General features: G+C 37.4%; 1 protein-coding gene across 8 annotated transcripts in view; it reads left to right on the top strand.

The window, feature by feature from the left end:
• The window catches only part of GABPA (GA binding protein transcription factor subunit alpha), a 38,280-nt gene extending 16,551 nt beyond the window's left edge, over positions 1–21,729 (top strand). For 7 of the 8 annotated variants that reach the window (XM_010800933.4, XM_010800934.4, XM_059877468.1 and 4 more), the window contains 7 exons: positions 107–191; positions 2,331–2,576; positions 4,446–4,640; positions 8,807–8,860; positions 9,772–9,912; positions 13,401–13,593; positions 18,133–21,729. In XM_010800933.4, coding sequence (XP_010799235.1) covers positions 107–191; positions 2,331–2,576; positions 4,446–4,640; positions 8,807–8,860; positions 9,772–9,912; positions 13,401–13,593; positions 18,133–18,361 — 1,143 coding nt within the window. In that variant the 3' untranslated portion in view covers positions 18,362–21,729. The remainder of the gene's footprint in view (positions 1–106; positions 192–2,330; positions 2,577–4,445; positions 4,641–8,806; positions 8,861–9,771; positions 9,913–13,400; positions 13,594–18,132) is intronic. The other variant, NM_001075437.2, reaches the window with a different exon arrangement.
• The last annotated feature ends 310 nt before the right edge of the window (positions 21,730–22,039 follow it).

The following is a 22,039-nucleotide window of genomic DNA, read 5'->3' as shown; positions in this document are numbered from 1 at the left end:
CAATTTAATTAGTATACCTCAGTAATTAAGTCCTATTTGGCACATCCATTTATATTAAACCAGATGACTGAGCTAAAATAATCTTAATCCTTTTACCCATGTTTAGCTGGATCCAGAACGAAGTTTATTTGACCAAGGAGTAAAGACAGATGGAACTGTACAGCTTAGTGTACAGGTAATTTCTTACCAAGGTAAGTTAATTTTAGTGTTGTCATTTAAAAATTTAACTCGTGTTTTTCTAATATGGGAACTCAGTTTTAAAAGTTTTAGATGATTGTCTAAGTTAGTTAATGTGACTTTATAGTTAAATATTCATGCTTTTCATTGTTTTATCTGTCAGGATGAAGCAAATTGTATAACACATTCTGCCTGCTTTAATCAGGAAAGGATATATTATAGGATAGTAAATAACAGAATCCCAGGGAGGGCTGGAAGAACATGTGCCAGTTGACTTTCTAGAAGTGCCTCAGCCACACTGCAGAACTGAACTGCCAAGGAAGCTGCTGCTATGCTGGGATCTGGAAAATGCCAGATCTGAAAGGCATCACTATAGCTGTTGACTTGGAACTATGCTCCCTTTACAGTGATCCACATCAGCCAACGATGGATTGCTTGTCCCCTCTTAACTCATTTCCAAGTAGAACGCTCATGCCAGTACTTCTGGAACCTAAGTCACATCTGTATTCCTGCACGGAAGTCTAGTCTCTGCAGTTTAGCACACAGAGAGGAATTTGCAAAGGCTGTGGGGTGACCCAGTCAACCATATCCACACAGTATTTTACTGGTCTTTGCAAATACACAAGTTAGAAAATTGGGAAACCATTTTTGGTAGATTGAATTTTAGTTTTTTAAATGGGCTTATTGGGATTTCTGACCAGAGTTTTAGACTAATTTTAATCTCTGAACATGTTATTTGTTGTTGTTCAGTTGCTTAGTCATGTTTGACTCTTTGCAGCCCCGTGGACTGCAGCATGCCAGGCTCCTCTGTCCTCCACTGTCTCCTGGAGTTTGCTCAAATTCATATCCATTGAGTTAGTGATGCTTTGTAACCGTCTCATCCTCTGCTGCCCCTTTCTCTTTTTGCTTTCTCTCTTTGCCAGCATCACAGTCGTTTCCAGTGAATCAGGTGGAACACATTATATTGTTTACAGTTATGTTTCACAAATCAAAGTTTTTTTCCACATTATGAAAGTCGTAATTACCTACTTATGATCCTTAATTTCCCCAGAATTTTCCTATTGTTGGAATTAGGAAAGAAAAATCAGTCTTTATTTTTTATCTTTAAAAGCTTAGTGACCTCTCAGTGCAAGTGTGTTTAAGAAGAGTTGACTTGATGAAATTTGATGGGGGAATTAACAAATAATTTTTAGGAAAATTTTTTTTTTCAAAACTTGCTGTCTTTTTTTCTCATGAACATTTGAAAAAAGCAACTTCTGTTTACACCACCTAATGAATGAAAGCAGTATATTTTTCTGTAATACAGCTTTTGAGATTGAACTTCACAATAATGAAATTGAGTTTTATTTTTTCTTTCAAGTACACTTTGATTAAATTTTGATGTAGATTATAACTAAATCAGTCAGCAAACAGTAGCCGTTATGTTGTATGATAGTTTCTTAGAACTGTCATCTTACCATTAGTAACTATGATTATTTCATAAAGGGCTAGTTTTAAAACATGTACTTTGTCTTCTAAAAAGACAAGGAGTCAGTAAATAATTTTAGTTAGCTTAGAAAGACTTTTTAACTTTTAAAGATGAGTAGCTACTCATTTATACTCTTCCTAGTGTAGTTTTAATTTCCTGTTACATGTTGGTTCTTTTTCTCTGTAGGTAAGGTGTGTGTGTTTGTATGCATGGTGGTGGTGGTCTTAAATTATTTTAGATTTATAGAAAAATTCCAAGTATAATAATAGAATTCCCAGATTCCCCAAATGTTAACTTTTATTATTACATTGCTTTATTCTGTCTCTTCCTCATCCCCACATTATTTTTTTGACCTGGTTAAGAATAAGATGTAGACATGATTTTTTTTCTGTCTCTAAATACATTAGTGTGTGTGTTTTCCAAAACAAAGAATTTTTTTACAGGACCACAGTTATCAAAATCAGGAAATTAATACTGATACAGTACTGTCCTGTGATCTACCCAAGTTCTGTTCAATTGTTGTTTTTGTCATTTAATAGAAATCTGTTCAAGTTCTCTAGACATAATGCTAAAAATATTTAACGTGGAGTTTTGCTCTACTACTTGAGAACACATAAACTAAACTAAATTTTGCTGTGTTACTTTCGTGTTTTCACTTAGATATACTTTTTTTTTAATTGTTAAGGAATTGAACCAAAGCTAAATATCCTGGAAATTGTTAAACCTGCGGAAACGGTTGAAGTAGTTATTGATCCAGATGCTCACCATGCGGAAGCAGAAGCACATCTTGTTGAGGAGGCTCAAGTGATAACTCTTGATGGCACAAAGCACATCACGACCATCTCAGATGAAACGTCAGAACAAGTGACGCGATGGGCGGCTGCGCTGGAAGGTTATAGGAAAGAGCAAGAGCGTCTTGGGATACCCTATGGTAATAAAATACGTAATAATTATGTTCGGTAGAATAATATTTAGGCTTGACATAGAAAACACTATGGTGAATAAGTTATCCATTTTAAATATAGAACTTTTAGGAAACAGATTTTCTGTGTATCTTTTTTTTGGACTGTTAATAGATGATGGTGCTGGGAATACAATGATATACATTTTTTAAAAAATCCTGCCCTTAGGGCATTCATAATTTAGTTAAAGAGAGAAACAGTAAATGAAAAGAAGTAGTTTCCATAAAGGTGACATGTTTTAAGTTGTCAATAACTGGTATAAAAGAAACATACTACTAGAATCTCAAAGGGATCATAGTGATCTGGGGGAAAATTGGGAGAGTTTATTGTAGACAAGGAAACTTCCGGACATTCGAGACAGGAGCTGTTTGTGCAAAGCTGACAGGTGGGAGTGTGCTGAGTAGTGAGAAGATACAGTGGGTGAGGAGTTATTCTGTAGCATTATAGAATTGATTTTGATTGATGCAGGTGACAATTGAAAATGAATGTGGCAGTGGGATGTGACGTAAGTTGGAGCGGGTAGTTTACGTGTGCTAGGTAATAACATTTAGGTTAGCCTAGACCAGGTGATTGCTGTGGGAGCAGAAAGGAGATGAATCAAAATAGTGATAGGACTGATCAGCTGGTTGATGGATTGCATGAGGATAGAGAGGGGAGAGTCGAATATTTATCTAACTTCTCAAGCTAGGGTGACTAGGCAATAATAATATTGATAAGAATTGGTTACATCTTCATATTTCCTGAGCTAGGCACCATGGTAAATGCTGGGCTTTCAGTAGTGCGTAAGAAAGACAGTCCATGCTTTCTAAACCTTTGTGGGGAAGGTAGGAAAGTCTGGTACTGGAAAGATTTTTCAAGGGAAAGTGTTGATAGTGCTTGATTTTCAAGAGTACATATTCAGTTGAGGGTCACCAGAAAGTAGTTTCAGGGGCACAAGATTTGGACTGGAGATAAAGGTGTTATCTGGGACAAAGTCACACTGAGTTTGTATTAAAGTCATACAAGTAGGTGTAATCTCTGGTGAAGAGAGAGAAAAGGAATGATAACACAGTGCTGAACCTTGTCCACATTCAGGGTTGAGGAACAGGACGTTGGGGAGACATGAAATAGCTTACCAGATAGAAGAAAAATAAGAACTGTACATATGTGCTGCTGCTGCTGCTAAGTCACTTCAGTTGTGTCCGACTCTGTGCGACCCCATAGACGGCAGCCCACCAGGCTCCCCCATCCCTCGGATTCTCCAGGCAAGAACACTGGAGTGGGTTGCCATTTCCTTCTCCAGTACATATCTAGTGCCATTGAAATTGAGGAGGAGTTTTAGATGGTCACAAGTCTCGATGCTGCTGAGAAAGTCAAAGAATGCTGGCTGAGTAGTATCTACTAAATTTGGTCATCAGGGGCTCATTGGTGGATTTCAATACAAATAGCTGTTGGAGACACAAAACTGAATTATAAGAAATAAACATTGCAGAAATGGAAAAAACTGAATATTAACTTGGTGAGGGGGCATTTCCTGCAAAGTAATCATGTATTTTATTCTTCCATTTGGCTCACTGGAGAGCAGTTGTGCATTTTGTTTTTTCTTAATAAAATTCCAAACTAACTGATGTAGAAACACGTGAACCCATCAAATTTTAGATTAAGGAGTTGAAAAGGAGCTAAGAAGAAAATGGAGTGTAAGCATCTTTTTATTTCATATAATGAGTTTACTTACTTGGGTGGGGGGAGGGGAAACCTGTCTGGATTTTATCTGTGTGTTTTTGTGTGTGTTGACAAGTTAACTGTAAATTGTAATATCTAAGATGCAACTAGGCTAATGGTAATATTTTTGTCTTTAGATCCCATACAATGGTCCACGGACCAAGTCCTGCATTGGGTGGTTTGGGTAATGAAGGAATTCAGCATGACTGATATAGACCTCACTACACTGAATATTTCTGGAAGAGAACTCTGTAGTCTCAGCCAAGAAGATTTTTTTCAGCGAGTTCCTCGGGGAGAAATTCTCTGGAGTCATCTGGAACTTCTTCGAAAATGTATAAAATTGAAACTATTATCTTTTTTGCATTATAACTTAAGTTTACTTGTATTTCTTTATAACTTTGTTTTCATCTTAATTGTTCATTGCTAACAGCAGTAATAATTAACATTTATTGTGTAAGGCTGTGATGTGCTGAGAATTTATATGTATTATCTCATTTAATCTTAAACTAAAGCCAGAGATCATTACTTTCCTTATTTCTTCAGATAGGAATCTGAGGCTTAGAGAGCCCCCACAAGGTTATAGAACTAGGGTGTGGCAGACCCAGGATCCAAACCCAGGCAGACTAACACTAGACTCCAAGTTCTGTTCTATCCAAGTAAGATTCTGTGCCTTGCAGTTAGCTCTGTTCGTATATTCTAGTTGTTGACTTCTGGTTCATCAGTCAGTTCTTTCACCGATGCTCATCTTTTAGAAGTTTATGATTATTTGTTCACAGATGGCTTCTCTCTCATCCTCTTCATTATGGGGATTAAATCTTTTAAAATTTCTTTTAGTCGAATGGGATTTTAAGGGAGAAAGGGGAAGTAGACTTAAGTATGCAACCCACCATCTTGAATTGGAAGCCACTGGTTTCAGTATTTCCATGTTGCTCAACAGACATTATTTTGATGATTAAAGCTGTCCAACAAAAAGAGCTCAAATATATGTAAATTATTTTGTTTGAATTTTAATCCATGTTATATTTCAGTGACTGTTAAAATGTTAGTAGTAACCCATTCCTTGACATTGTTATATAAATCAGAAACGCTGACCAAAGAACAAATTTTTCAGAATGTGTGACTAGGACACGCTGACTTTGTTTTTATAATCACTGTGGATGAAAGTATAAATGGTAGCATTTCATCCTACTGTGTACGCAATTAGGGAACAGTTCTGGTGGAGGGATTTTTCAGTCATTTAATGCTTAGGATTTCATCTGCTGTTGAATAAGAAATAAGCTCAGTGGGGAGTCTTTCCTTCATTGTTTTATTGGCAGTATCTCTCCTGTGTTGGTTCTCTTAAATATTAGGAGGAAAAGTATTGAAAAGACTTAGTAGATTAATTACATTTACAGGGTTTATTTCTAGTTTCAGTTCCTATTAGATAAATAAGTTGAATGTTCTAGTTGAAAGTTTATCCTTGGTGTCACAGGTTTTCTTCTCTGTAGAGCTTTTTAGATGAGTAAGGTAAATTCTGAAATATTTCAGGTTTTTAACATGTGAGTCATGTTTACAGAAACATTTTCTTGTAGGAACTCTCAAGAATAAAACAAGGACAGTGTTTAGACTGCAGTTTGGTTTTTCTCAAGTTCATGATTTTTGCTGTCTATCCCAGATCGGCACTTCGTTGTTTCTCTGTGGCTCTCCTAGGGCTTCTCAAATGTTAAAGCTCACTCAGAGGCTTTTCCCAGCACAGGGGGCTGTGAGAAATCTTACATATCTTTCTATCTGCCTGCAGTAGAATGGGTCTTCTACAGAAGAGCTCTGCTTTGGAATTGTTTTGTTTACAAAAGTAACAGCCCCATGGCCTACATAAATATCTTAAGGAATTCCTTGCTTATCTGGCCATGATTATTTGCTCTGCCTGGCAAGGAAATTCCATTGGGTTTGGAAATCTAACTCTCAGAATCTGGGAGTGGGTAGGGTGATGTGTAAGGCTATGTTTGATCGACTTTCTGTAATTCACAAGCCTAGCTTCTCAGAGGAGAAGGCAATGGCACCCCACTCCAGTACTTTTGCCTGGAAAATCCCATGGATGGAGGAGCCTCGTAGGCTTCAATCCATGGGGTCGAGAAGAGTCGGGCACGACTGAGCGACTTCACTTTCACTTTTCACTTTCATGCATTGAAGAAGGAAATGGCAACCCACTCCAGTGTTCTTGCCTGGAGAATCCGAGGGACGGGGGAGCCTGGTGGGCTGCCGTCTATGGGGTCACACAGAGTTGGACACGACTGAAGCGACTTAGCAGCAGCAGAAGCTTCTCAGAACAGGCTCCTTGGGGCACAGTCTAGCTCTCTGGCCCCTCTTGTAGAGTGAAGTCTGTAGCATGTCCTTAGTAACCTAGCATTTACTATCTGTTCCTGAGTGATTTATCAAGGAGAAGCAGTACTGAACAGACAGACCTCTTTTAAGTATTTGTGTTAGTTTTCCCACCCGGGCCACCAGCCTCCTGCAGTTTCCCTTCTAGTGAAACTTGATCCAAGTCCTACCATACATGGAGAGGATAATTAGGAAATGTTCCAGGAGTCCCAGCTCTCTAAGGTGTCCTTCTTGGTGTGACTATGTCTTCTGTGGCCAGAGGCACAAAACTCAGTTTGCTGAGTGTTTTCTTTGGGACAAAGAATTGCCTTATACCTTCAGTGTTCAGAGTTTGCATAAACTTGCTCCATACACCGTAGAGCTTTTCCCCTTAGGGCTCTGCTTCCTTTATGCGGGACCAGGGTTTGAGGGCTGGAGAAGGAATTTGATATTTAGAGTGTCTGTGCGGTCTTGGACCAGCCTTTCAAAAGCCCCTCTGTTTCTGTGTTCTGCCTTCTGTTAATATCTTGAGAGTTCCCAGGAAACAAACCAAACTCCAGTCCAAAAATCAGGGCTGAGCGGCTGATTTTAACAGATTGGTAATGCCTGTGCTGTGTAGTGGTGACTCTTCTTTGCCTCTTTTTAAGCTAGGGTACTGTGTTCAGTCACAGTCAAGGGTTGAACAGTTTCATTTCAATAGCACTTTGCCCTTTCAAGGTACTTTTATAAAATTTTGGGGGAATATACCACAAATATAAAGCATGAGTTTTTCTTCAGAACAGTTGTCCTTGAGAATAGTCAGAACTATGAATCTGGATAAAAGAATAGTGTCTTCAACTTACTGAAAGTTAACTATATTTCAGGTATTGTGCTTCTTAAAAATATTTTCCTTTAATCCTCACAACAGCCTCATGAAGTGGTAGGTGGGGGTATCTCATTGCATTATGAAGAAATAAGTGTTCACGTTAGTTGAATAATTTACCATTGTCATACAGCCAATAAGTTAGTGCTAAGACCAGAACCCAGATCTGAGGCTAGTCTCATATAATTGTTTACATTCCCAAACTCGGGATCCCCAAAGAAAGCTCCCATCTGACAAGTAGGAGTCGGATCTCTCTTTAGTTTGCCAGTCCTCTTCAGCTCTGTGCCTGGCGTTGGAGCCTGGTGTGGCATTCTCAGTAGAACTGTGTTAGGAGCCCAGGCCCCAGGACTCAGCTCGGTACACAGATGACTGCTGGTGGGTACAACGTCAGTTGGAGAGAGAAACATCCGAGTCTGTGATGGGCACTAAAAAGGCTGAAGGGATATAGACTGGCAAGTGTAACTCTTATCTGAAAGGTGAAGAATAACAGTAGGAAATAGCAAGGGATGAGTAATGAATAGTTCTCCAAACGGTTATATTAGGACGTTTTACACTGTAACTCATGGGGGGGTTTGTTTGTTTTTGGGTTTTTTTGGCTGCACTGCGCAGCTTGTGGGATCTTAGTTCCCCATCCAGAGACTGAACCTGGGCCCTTGACAGTGAGAGAGTGAAGTCCTAACCACTGGACGACCACGGGGGAGTTCCCCTTCACTGTACCTCATTTGAGACCTGTATTTGTAGACGTGTTAAGTTACTTAGTTCATTTGTGACACAGAGAACAGCTGTAATTCCACTGAAAATTTGGCTATCTATCTTTAGAAGAAGAATTCTAAAGTTAAAGCAATTTTTTTTAATGGGTATTTGATCATGCATACACCAAATTATGATGATCTCTCCAGTCATCTTGAAAGAGCCTTTTTTAATGAAGAAAATGTATCTAAATAATTTCACTCTGGTGATCTGATCTTGAATATTTCCTGTTTTACATAAAGCCTAAATAAATAGATTTATAATAGACATTTTCAAACCCTGGTTCTCTGAACGACTTTTCTGAACATTGAATTGGAGCTTTCTTTCTGTTGCTTCTCTTAAAAATATCTATTCCTGTAAAATGACTGTTAAGTATTTTTTAGGTTCTTAGGCCAATAAGTTTCAATTATTTGATGTTTTGCTTTTTTGTTTGCTTGGTTTTTGTTTTAATCATGGAGGGTGTTTTTTTTTTTTAATTGAATTTTACTGAATTGGAGTTTGCATTTGTGGTTTAAATGAAAACAAAAAATTTTTATGTGTGTTCTTCAGATGTATTGGCAAGCCAAGAACAACAGATGAATGAGATAGTTACAATTGATCAACGTGAGTATTCATGTGCCCATAATATAGGGTTGATTTATCAGTAAGAAATGTTCCATTTAGTACTGCAAGGTAGTAAAAAGAAAAGCTAATTTTTAAATTTTGTATGAAGTATTTTAGATATACAAAGACATAAAGTATAACCAACATCTGCATACACCATAAGAGATAAAACTTTATATGTTAAGTTTACCTGTTGTAGATCCCATTTTAAATGACTGTCCTGAACTTGAGGTTTCTTATTCTATGCATATTTTATATTTTTATGAACTTTTGTAACCATAAACACTTTAGGGCATTATTTTATACATGTATAAACTTTTGGGTAAAGATGGTGATAATACTGTGTCTATCCTTTTGTAGCTTGCTTTTTTGATTTACATTTATGAGACCTATGTTGATATCTGTAGCTCGATTTTATTTTCACTGCTATTTATCATTTTAAAAACTTTGTGAACATCATTGAATGAGCATCTGTAAGAAAGTGTGTGAGATTCTCTGGTTGTGATTTCATGGGATTCTACCCTTTCGACTTCACTGGATATTACTAAAGTTTTTCTCAAAATGGTGGTATGTTTGTACTCCTGTCAGCAGTGGAACATGAATTCTCATTTGTCCTCATTCTCCAAAATTTGATAAACCATCTCTTACGAACAAATATTTTAAAAAAATAGATTTTTTTAAACTTTATCTACTGTATATACATCAATAAGTTTTTCTAAAATAAGGAAACCAACTTTTATTCACTTAAGATTCATAGATAGTAATGCAGACATTATACCTTAACCTCTGAACTTTCATTGAGTAATTAGAGAGGCATCAGTTAAACTACTTGCATTTTATTTTCTTTCAGTAGTTTTTTCTCTGTATTGAAAGGAGAAAAAAAAAAATTTTCCCCTTGTCTTGCTTTGCAGCTGTGCAAATTATTCCAGCATCAGTGCAGTCTGCTACACCAACTGCCATTAAAGCTATAAATAGTAGTGCAAAGGCAGCTAAAGTACAAAGAGCTCCGAGAATTTCAGGAGAAGATAGGAGTTCGCCTGGAAACAGAACAGGTATTTTTGCATTGTCATCTGATATTTATAAAATTTGTCAAATTATGTATATTTTGTTTTATTTCACTGTATAAAAATGTGAATATGGACTTTTTCTCTTCTGGGACTCCTATGATTTGAGTGTTGGGGCGTTTGACATTGTCCCAGAGGTCTCTGAGGTTGTCCTCATTTCTTTTAATTCTTTTTTTCTTTTTTCCTCTCTGCTTCATTTATTTCTACCATTCTATCTTCTACCTCACTTATCCTGTCTTCTGCCTCCATTATTCTACTGTTGGTTCCCTCCAGAGTGTTTTTGATCTCATTTATTGCATTATTCATTATTGATTGACTCTTTTTTATTTCTTCTAGGTCCTTGTTAAACATTTCTTGCATCTTCTCAGTCCTTGTCTCCAGGCTATTTATCTGTAACTCCATTTTGTTTTCAAGATTTTGGATCATTTTTACCATCATTATTCTGAATTCTTTTTCAGGTAGACTCCCTATCTCCTCCTCTTTGGTTTGGTTTGGTGGGCATTTATCCTGTTCCTTTACCTGCTGAGTATTCCTCTGCCTTTTCATCTTGTTTAGATTGCTGTGTTTGGGGTGGCCTTTCTGTATTCTGGCAATTTGTGGTTCCTCTTTATTGTGGAGGTTCCTCCCTGTGGGTGGGTTTGGACGAGTGGCTTGTCAAGGTTTTCTGGTTAGGGAAGCTTGTGTCGGTGTTCTGGTGGGTGGAGCTGGATTTCTTCTTTCTGGAGTGCAGTGAAGTGTCCAGTAGTGAGTTTTGAGATGTCTGTGGGTTTGGTGTGACTTTGGGCAGCCTGTATATTGAAGCTTAGGGCTATGTTCCTGCATTGCTGGAGAATTTGCGTGGTATGACTTGCTCTGGAACTTGTTGGCTCTTGGGTGGTGCTTGGTTTCCGTGGAGGTATGGAGGCTTTTGGATGAACTCTTATTGATTAATGTTCCCTGGAGTCAGGAGTTCTCTGGTGTTCTCAGGTTTTGGACTTAAGCCTCCTGCCTCTGGTTTTCAGTCTTATTCTTACAGTAGCCTCAAGACTTCTTCATTTATACAGCACTGATGGTAAAACATCTAGGTTAATGATGAAAAGATTCTCCACAGTGAGGGACACCCAGAAAGGTTCACAGAATTATATGGAGAAGAGAAGAGGGAGGAGGGAGTTAGAGGTGACCAATTATATGGAGGAGAAGTGGGGGAATCAAAAGAGGAGAGAGCAAGCTAGCCAGTAATCACTTCCTTATGTGCGCTCCACAGTCTGGACCGCTCAGAGATGTTCACGGAGTTATACAGAGCAGAGAAGAGGGAGGAAGGAGACAGAGGTGGCCAAGAGGATAAAGGGGGGACTTAAAAGGAGAGAGACAGATCCAGCCAGTAATCAGTTCCCTAGGTGTTCTCCACCGTCTGGCACACACAAAGAGACTCACAGAGTTGGGTAGAGAAGAGAAGGGGGAGGGAGGAGATAGAGGTGACCTGGGGGAGAAAAAGGAGAGTCAAAAGGGGGAGAGAGCAGTCAAGCCAGTAATCTCGTTCCCAAGTAAAAATGGGTACTGAAGATTGGGTTCTTAAAGGTATAAAATTGATAACAAATACCAAAAAGCAAAGATTAAAAATCTAGAGTAGAGGTTAGACTCTCAAAAATACAATATTAAAAAAACAAAATCTCAAAAATTATAAAAAATACATATGAAGTTTGCTTTTGTAAGGTAATAGTAGGTTATAAAAATGAAAATTAAAGGCATAATAGAGAACATAAAAATAAAAAACATTTTTTTTAATTTAAAAAATGGTAATAGTAAAAATATATCTAGGAATTTCTCTGGAGCTGTTGCAGGCAGTGTGGACCAGTTCAGTTTCAGATCGTTCCTTGTTCAGCTTATACTTCTCAAGATCTATAGGCCCCTTCCAGTGCAGTCAGTGCTAACTACAGGTTTTAATCTATTGCATCTGTCACTTCCAAAGCGGTTCCCTCAGTTTATTTTAGCGTCTTCTGTTTGCTGGTCTCTTCACTGTCTAATTTCCGCCCTGACACAAGGGGGCGGTGGTGGACACTTTTTTAGGCTCCCTTGTTCAGTCGTGCTGTGGGAAGGGAGGGACGCTGCAAATAAGTAACACTTGCGTGTGTGGAGTGCTCACAGTGCCTCAGCCACACTGAGTTTGCCCCCTCTCACGGCGTGTATGCTTTCCCAGTCTACACTGCTCAGGCTCTAGGTTGCTTTGCAGGGGAACTGTCTAAAGCGGGCCCTGGGTTGCGTGCACTTCCCAGGTCTGAGCCCAGGTTCAGGGTCTTGGGTACTCCACAAAGGCGCAGACTCAATTGGGCCTGTGTTTTGTGCCCTTCCCAAGTCCAAGCAGCTCAGGCGGCCAGGTGCTTGGCAAGCACACTCTCCCCAGGTGGGACCTGCGTCTTATCACCTCCCCCATCCCAGCCTCTCAGGTGTGCAGTGTGTCTCCTCTGGGGAGCTGATCTCTGGCTGTGACCCTCCCTGCGGATGTCAACCATCCAGAATCCCAGGAAGTCTTGGTTAGCAACTGGGAGCCTGCTCGCAGTTTGGTAGAGGATGCCATCTCTGGGGCTGAGTTTGCCCCTTGCCTTCCAGCTCTGGCTGGCACCCGCCTGCCTCCCTGTCTCCAGCAGGGGGTGGGCTGGTCCACAGCCAACTAGCTCTCCTCTGGTATTCTCTCAGTCCTTTGTTCTGTGAACAGGCTGGCAGTGCCTTAGGTTAGAGTTTTTCCAGGGAAAGTTCTCTCTCTCTGTTTTTTTTTCCTCTCTCTCTCTCTCTCTCTCTGGCTATTTCACAATCTGGGTTGCTATCTCATGTTAGCTCCCTCAGATTGCCCCCAGGGCATTCAGGCCCGGTCCTTACCCTGAGCAATGCAGCCTGCTTCTCCCTATTCAGCCCCTACTTGCTAGTGGCGGATGCCAGCCTCTGGGCTACTTCTCCGCTGGGAATTGCTGTTAGACACGTAATCTGTGAGTTTTATTTATTTATTTATTTTTCCTCCCAGTTATGTTGTCCTCTGAGATTCCAAAACTCCCCACAAACCCGTGGGGGAGAGGGTTTCCTGGTGTTTGGAAACTTCTCTTTTAAGACTCCCTTCTTGGGATGGGTCTCCATCCCTAACTCTTTTGTCTCTCTTTTTATCTTTTATATTTTGTCCTACCTCCTTTCAAAGACAATGGGCTGCCTTTCTGGGCGCTTGATGTCCTCTGCCAGCGTTCAGAAGTTGTTTTGTGGAATTTTCTCAGCGTTCCAATGTTCTTTCGATGAATTTGTGGGGGAGAAAGTGGTCTCCCCGTCCTATTCCTCCACCATCTGAGGACTGCCCCCTGGACTTTTTCTCTGAAAATACTTAGATAGCGTTTGTAAAAAGAAGTTTATGTTTTTCATGTGGCTGAGATACAAACCAGAGGACCTGTTTGTTCTCTTTTGCCCTCTGAAAATCCATAGCATTATGGTCAGTGCTTGTCATTCTTGTCAATTTCTAGGAAACAATGGCCAGATCCAACTGTGGCAGTTTTTGCTAGAACTTCTTACTGACAAGGATGCTCGAGACTGCATTTCTTGGGTTGGTGATGAAGGAGAATTTAAGCTAAATCAGCCCGAACTGGTTGCACAGAAATGGGGACAACGTAAAAACAAACCTACAATGAACTATGAGAAACTTAGTCGTGCATTAAGGTAAGCATTTTAAAAGTATCAGTCGTTTCTAAAAAATGGCTTATTTATATAAACATTGTTATGTAATGATGTTAAAATACTTGACTTATGTTTTCTTTATGTAAATAAAATAAAAATGTTCACATTTATGTTAAAAATTACTTCTTAAAAAGGTTTTTAGTAGTAATTTGAGATACGTAGAATTTTTTAAAAGATGATTCTAGATTATTTGTTTTTATCTGATTAAAAACATACACCACTGTTTAAAACCAGCATATTTAATCTTTGAGGTTTCTGGTTTTTTTATTAACAGAGATGCTTTCATTTGGCATAGGTGCATTGAGTGTCTGTAAACTCTAGTAAATACGTAGATATTGTCAGTTTTTATAATTAGATGCAAAATGTTAACCCATTTCTCTGTTTTTCCTTCCCCCCAGTCAGCCTAAATCTGAATATTCAAACTTTTTCATCAATTGAGTTGAAATAGAATAATTTATAATTTCTCATAAATGGTATGAGAGTTTTGATGCAATTACTGTCAGAATTTATGCTTACTACAGTGATAGAAATTCAGTATATGCACTTAAGTATCTGAGAAGTAGGAATTATGTCTGTTTTTGGGGAAAAGTGAATTTGATAAAGCAGTTCGGTGAATTTCACACAGAGTGTGATTTACCTCTCATCATTAACACATGCAACCTTTCTATCCCCTCATCCCATTGTAATTATATAATTATGTGGAATACTGGTTAAATCAGTATTCCTTGTTACAGGATCATGGCATTCAAGTACTATTACCTAGTTTATCATGATAATTTTTCTTTTCCACAATGACAATTTGTTTTCCTTAGCATATATAAGTAACTAAAATGCTTTATTTTCAGTGTACTTATTACTCAGTGTCAAACACTTTGCTAACTATCTAAAAGATCCTTTCTGTGTAATCAGAATTGAAACTGTCATTTTTGACAGTTGATGTGATTGTGTACACACAAGTCCCCTCAAAATTACAGATGAATTATTAGAATTAATAATTAAGATGTCACTTGTCTGCAGTTGGCCTAAGTTTCAATGCAGTAGCTGCCTGAATAAGTATTTTCATATAAGTTGACAAGATGATTATAGAATTTATATGTGAATGTAAAGTGATGATGGACAGGGAGGCCTGGTATGCGGCAGTCCATGGGGTCACAAAGAGTCAGAAACGACTGAGCGACTGAACTGAACTGATGAAGTGTTGTGAGAACCAGGACACCTGAAGAAGATTAACAAACTGGACAGACTTGCTCTACGGGGTATAGAGACTCACTGTAACAGTAAAACAGTGTGCCATTTGCTTGGGATAGACAGAAGACCCAAGATTAGAATTGATAACCTGAATAGAACAAAAAATATAGGAGCATTTGATTTAAAGATGGCAGTAGGCAAGAGACCTACATTTCAGTCAGTAGTGCTGGGACAGCTGACTATCCATATTGACCCCCTTCTTTATAGCATACTGAAAATCAATTTTGTGTAACTTGTAGCTCTGAATTGTGAAAGTAAAATAGGGAAGCATCTAGAAATGCCTTCTTGACTTTAGTAGATGAGAAAAGACATTAAACAGAACCAGAAGCACTAACCTAATGGAAAAGATCAATAAATTGAACTACATTTAAATTAAGAACTTTTGGCCATTAGAAACCATCAAGAGAGTGAAAGTCAAGCCTCATATATCTCATGTAAGACTCTTACCTGGAATAATTAAAGAACTCTTAGAGATCCATAGGAAATTAGGAAAAATTTAGAAATTATCCAAATGGCCAGTTTGCTGACAAATGTCCATCTAGTCAAAGCTGTGGTTTTCCAGTAGTCTTGTATGGATGTGAGAGTTAGAGCATAAAGAAAGCTGAGCACCAAAGGAATGATGTTTTTGAACTGTGGTGTTGGAGAAGATTCTTGAGAGTCCCTTGGACTGCAGGAAGATCCAACCAGTCCATCCTAAAGGAGACCAATCCTGGGTGTTCCTTGGAAGGACTGATGCTGAAGCTCCAATCCTTTGGCCACCTGATGCAAAGAGCTGACTCGTTGGAAAAGATCTTGATGCTGAGGGCGGGAGGAGAAGGAGACAACCAAAGATGAGATAATTAGATGCCGTCACAGACTCCATGGACATGAGTTTGAGCAAGTTCCAGGGGATAGAGAGGGACAGGGAAGCCTGGCATGCTGCAGTCCATGGTGTCGCGAAGAGTTGAACACAACTTAGCGGCTGCACCACAACACGTCCAAGAGTGGCTAAAATGAAAATAATTGCTTGTACCAAGTGTTGGTGAGGATATGTAGCAGTAGGAATGCTTCTACACTTTTGGTAGGAGTGTAAACTGTGACCAGTAACCTAGCAGTTTATCTTCTAAGGACTTACCAGACAAAAAATGTATATATATATTCATATGGATGCTTATAAGCAGCCTTATTTATAGCATCCCCAAATCAGAAGGGGCTTCCCCAGTGACTCAGTGGTAAAGAATCTGCCTGCAATGCAGGAGACACAGGTTTGATCCCTGGGGTGGGAAAATCCCCTCATAGGAAATGGCAACCTGCTCCAGTATTCTTGCCTGGGAAATCCCATGGATAGAGTAACCTGGCGGGCTGTAGTCCCTGGAGTTGGCCAAGAGACGGACACAACTGAAGTGACTGAGCATGCAGGCATGCAAAAATCAGAAACCACCCAAATATCTTGCAACGGTACAGTGAATAAGTAAACTGTTATATACTATAGAATACTGTGTATCCATGAAAATGCACTGATATGGGTGAACCTCAAACATAATATTCAGTGAAAAAAATCCAGACCCAAAAGAGTGTATACTGAATTTATATAGTAATGTGCAAATAACAACAAAACTAAATTACAGCACTTACAGATACATGTTTGGGTGATAAGAATAGAAAAGCAGCAATGAAATTACTATCATGAACTAGGATTGTGTAACCTTCTAGAGCAAGGGAGGGGTGATGATTGAGAGGGGCTGTGGAGGAGCTGTGGGGTACATACAGTGTCTGTGTCCTGACCGGAGTCACAGTTAACAGGTGAATGAATGTTCACTTTGTAGTAAGTCACTGAGCTGTTCACTTAACTCAAAATGCCTACAGTATTTTAACTGGATGACAAGCTGTTGGTAGTTTGTGGGCTGAGTTATAATTCTATATTAATGTAGTTGACAAAGAGACACAAGACTGCCCAATGTGTTACATCCCTTACTGGGAAAGTGGACATAACCATTATACTTCAGCTGTTCTGGAATTAGGCAAAGATGACAGTTTACTGCATGTAGTTTTTTCATTAATGGATTTTTGGTTACACTGAGTTACTTCTATAACAAAGTCCTACTAAGTGTGGTAGTTTATACCACCTATACTTTTGCATGTAGTTTGTTTTGTAACAGCTCTTCATCAGATGAGTGCAAATGCATACAAGTGGGCAGCACAGTTTTAAGATAAAGTCTCCAAAATCTGCCAGCCCAGAAGTTTTGACTTACCTTTTTTCCTGTTAATTGGAATTGGCAGTGCACGTGTGTGTTTGAGTGTTAGTTGCTCAGTCGTGTCAGACTCTCTGCCACCCCATGGACTGTAGTTTGCCAGGCAGTGCATAGGGGTAAACAAAGTCTTTTCCAAAGTAAGTATAATTGCAGTCTGTTTTATACCCATAAACCAGGCTTCTAGAGCGATTTCCCCAAGTTTGCCTGTGTAGCTTTAGAAACATTATTTCTTTATGAAGTCCTCTTCTCTGTTTTTCTGGTCCTATTTTTTCTTTTTTTTTTTTAACCCTTTTGCTTACGGTTTTGAGGCTCCCCTATTGGTTTGGAGAATTTCTCTGGAAGGAGAGCTTTTAATATATTAAAATGATAAAGATGAAGGCATAGATATGTAATAACACATTTGTACCAGACAGAAAAATGGACATTCCAACAACCAGAGAATATGTATATTAAAACTTTTTATACATACCATATGGGTTCTTAATTATCACCATAGCTTCTATTTTATAGTAGGCTATATGTGCCAATCATTGTGTGCTAAGCACACAGAGATAATCCTTTTAATCTTCAATAATTCTATTAGGGTCCATACTTTTTTAAATCTCATTTTATAAATGAGGGATACAAGCTTAGAGCAAACAAATGTGGCTTTCCTGTGGTCACAGGAAAGACGTGAGGTTTTGAATCTTGGCATTCTGATTCAGACTCCTTGTTCTTGGATTCTGTTACTGCTCCTCAGGTTTTTTGGTTTTGCTTATAATGTTTATTTTTAAATTCAGTGTTTCAGCATAATTTTTGAGAATATGTTTTGAAGATTTAATATATAAAATTTTAGAGTACTTAGCATTGAAATTTTAGTGAATATTTTAAAGTTTCTTTGGATAACAGCATTAAATATTTCTATATAACCTCATTGTTAGTTGCTGTTGTGATAGATATAATACTAGGCTTCTATTTATGGAATAATCTGTGAAGTATTGTAAGAAGTCCACATTTTTAAAATATTTTTATATGGTCGTAATGCAGTTTTCTCTTTTTGAAGGTATTATTACGATGGGGACATGATTTGTAAAGTTCAAGGCAAGAGGTTTGTCTACAAGTTTGTCTGTGACTTGAAGACTCTTATTGGATACAGTGCAGCAGAGTTGAACCGTTTGGTCACAGAGTGTGAACAGAAGAAACTCGCAAAGATGCAGCTGCACGGAATCGCCCAGCCGGTCACAGCGGTAGCCCTGGCTACTGCGTCCCTGCAGACAGAAAAGGATAACTGAACCCAGGACCTTCTGGGAGTCCAAGGTCTTTCTTAAAATGTTAGAGCAAGCATTGCTCTTCCCTTTATTACTGAATTTGAATCTTCTTTTATTTCTAGACTGTACAATCTGATGCATGATTTTTTTTATAAATATTTCATACTCTTGTGAATTTGGATCTTTTTACTTTGAGCATATATTTTAGAATATGTGTATGTTAAACAATCACCACAATGTCTCTAGGCTGGTTCATTGTGGGATAGTTTGTTAACAGTCAGAAAAGCTAAACTGGTCAGTATTAATGTCTAGCCCTACCAAAAACAGCCAGTAGCATCTGAGGATGAAAAATAAATGAAGTATCTCCAGGAAACAGTCTGGCTTAACTATTAATATTTTTGAAAATATAACTGTTTCCCCTCTCTGCTGCTTTAGATGTTGCTTTACATAAAAACCAGAAAATGGAATTTTTCACAGCTGAAGCATGTATGCCTGTTTCATCTAATCAAGCAGAGCTAAAGTAATCATATCCAATAAAATTCTAATATTAATAAAATTACTAAGAGTATCATGTTATTAAAATAATTTATGTATTTGCAAGCAAAAGACAGTAAAAAAGACTGGCAGAAGAGCAGTGCTGAAGAAAGAGATCCAGGTTTAAATCTGGCTTTACTCAAAAGCCAATTTTAAGGATTTACTGTATAGATTATTCATAATGTCAGGCCAAGAATTTAAATTATTATAAGAGAGACATTAAATCCTAATAAACCAACTATTAAAAAATTCTCAGATGATCTCTGCTTTTCCTGTCAGAGATTTAAAAATCTGAAAAAGTATACCTCAACCAGAAATAAAATTTTGGTTTAGTTTGGTTGGTTATGGCTCCCTTTTTTAAAAAATTAATTATCCTATAGTGCTGGTTTATTATACAAAACAGCTTTCATAGTCTTGTGTTTCTGATGAAGACTTTAAATCAGTCAGCAGTACTTGATCTTTCAAGACATGAGTAAATTACTTGCAAATAGTTCTAAAAGGAAAATTTGACCTCCAGTACAGGCAGTCTTCTCTTAAAATTTCCCATTTATTTAATTTTTTCCTTTGAATATTACATATGTGAGTGTACAAATATCTGTATACATGTCCAGTTGACCATCTTATATACACACACACACACACACACACACACACATATGTACACACATATAAACAAAGACATAATATTCAAAAGGGATATTTCAAAACTTGCTTAGAAATCCTTTAAAAATTAAATAATTCTTACATACATGAAACTCTTTTCCTACTACAAGCCAACACTGAACAGAAATGGCTAGAAATGTCTTTTTCTTACTTGCTTTGCTTCCTTACTTTTTTTTTCTTGGCGTTTGTTTTAAAGTATTATGCACAAATCATGATATGAGATACTTTAATCTTCTTATAGCAGAAGACTGATTCTCAAATATTACTTTATGTACTTTCTCCCTCACCATCTCCTTTAAATCCATCCCCTAAACAGCTTTATAAGAGCTCATTTAGTGCATTTAACTAACTAGGAGGAAAGGGCTACAGTAATGCAAGTAGGCATTGTTGATAGTTGCTGCCCCCCAGCACTAAATAGTGGTTTGGAAAGAACCACAGGAAGCAGGGATCTTAGGAAGAGGGAGGAGGGGGAGGTGTGTATGACCTCCTTTTCTGATAACTTCAGATCATAATATTAAGTGTTACACTGTGGGACTACAACATATTACGTCAATTCACTTTATTATTGTATCATGTCGAAGTCCTTTAAGAAACAAGCAGTAGAAAGAATAAAATCTGTAATTTCCATTTTTACCTTTTTATAAACACAGAATAGACTGACAGACTATTAGTTCAGCTTGGATGCTGTGATTGCAAGAATATCTGAGTAGAATAGCAATATGATACAGATGTTCTAGTTCAGATAACAGGTAGCTGAAAAGAGGGTTTTTCACCATCCTCTTATGGTCTAGGAAGTTGACAAGTCAGTTACAGTTTTAAAATAATAATGATAAAGTCTACTTTTCTGTTATATTATCAAAAGCTTAAAATTATTGACTTTAGACTTAAAATACTTTGAGGGAGACATTATGTTAAAGTTTTAGCCAAGATAACAGATTTCCATTATATATATCTCAACTATATGTGTATGTATTTTAAAGCAAGGAATTCTCCTAGATCTCTAAAAATCAATCTATTATTTCTTTTTTATTTTCCCCTGTGTTTCTCAGATACCTTAACAAAAATTCTTTTCACTTTCTTCCTTTTGCAGTTTTTCTTTTATTCCTTGTTATCATTTGAACAGTGAGTTCTCAAACACAATCTCATGCTGTTTCTTTTTTCTTCTTTGCCTCTCTCCATCACTTTATGCACCATAAGCAAAGAGACTAATTTCCCCAGTTGATTCAAGAAACTTCCGTTACTTTGTCTCAGCTTATAAACTGTGTCTATTGTGCTTATTGAGGTTGCAGTTATCAGAAGCCAAGTAGTCTTTTTTTTATTGAAAGATAACTTGTATTTTGAAAGAAAATATAATTTATGCTATTCATTCTTTGCTCTGATTTTATGAATAAATTTTCCATAGGAAAATTTATAGTATATCAGAGGAAGAAAGATAAAATTATTGGTCATTTCTATACCATATAAGTATAAAATAATGAAACGTTCATTTTTGTTTTAAAACTTTTTCCACATGAGATTCTCATTGAGCCAATTTTCATACATATCTGGCTAGCCTGAAGTTTAGGAATTTGTGTTGGCATCAGAAAATCAAACAGATCAGGGAAATTGCTGTGTGGTTGATTGTCACTTGAATTGACTCATCACATTTATTTTTGTGACAGTCCATGTCAGTTAATTAGGAAAGATTGTGGTTTTTTTTTTTTGCCCCTGATAAATGGTGAAATTCAAGTATGATATTTCTTTAAAGGGTTGTGCCTCCAAATATTTTTGGTGAGGTCTGCTGTTTTTCATATTCATCATTTTATGCTACTGCCTTTTAAAAAGAACTAATGTATCTTTGAAATAGCACAAAAATGTTTTAAATTTCATAATTTCAAAATAACCTGTGACTAACTTAATGTCTTCATATCTAGAGAGTATAAAAATATTGATATTTCAGTGATATTTCACTTGCTGCCAGAAAAAAATATTCTCAATCTTTTGTAAGAGGGAGGAGGATTTTTGCATACATTTTTACTCTTTAAATAAAGACACTTATACTGTCATAATAACAATTATGTATTTCTTTGTGGGTTTTATTTTTTTTTTTGTAATTTTACATAAGACAGTTATTTTCTATTTTTACTCAGATAAAAAATATTTGTGCATAAAATGTAAAAATAGTAAAATGAGAAAAATAAAACTATTATACAGTATATTTCTGTGTTTTTTAGAAGTTTTTTCCCCAGCATACAGATAGTCTCAAATTCCTAGGATATTTGGTTAGATGAAAATGTGACAGTTCACATCTGGTGTATTATACATGTGATTCCCATATAATTTATTTAAAAACTATTAATATCAATTTGGGAAGAACAGATTCCACTGAACTAAAAATAGGTGTTAGAGAGTTTAGTCTTTTTAAGAAAATAAATGAAAACCCCGTAAACAAAGCTGAACTGTTTCAGAATAGCAACAGAAGAAATAGTAACACTGAGTACTTGTCAAAAGGCAAGTTGATGATTC

Source organism: Bos taurus, chromosome 1 (assembly GCF_002263795.3).
Source record: "Bos taurus isolate L1 Dominette 01449 registration number 42190680 breed Hereford chromosome 1, ARS-UCD2.0, whole genome shotgun sequence".
NCBI lineage: Eukaryota > Metazoa > Chordata > Mammalia > Artiodactyla > Bovidae > Bos > Bos taurus.
The sequence above is the reverse complement of the archived record's forward strand: the minus strand, read 5'-3'. Positions and strand labels throughout refer to the sequence as shown.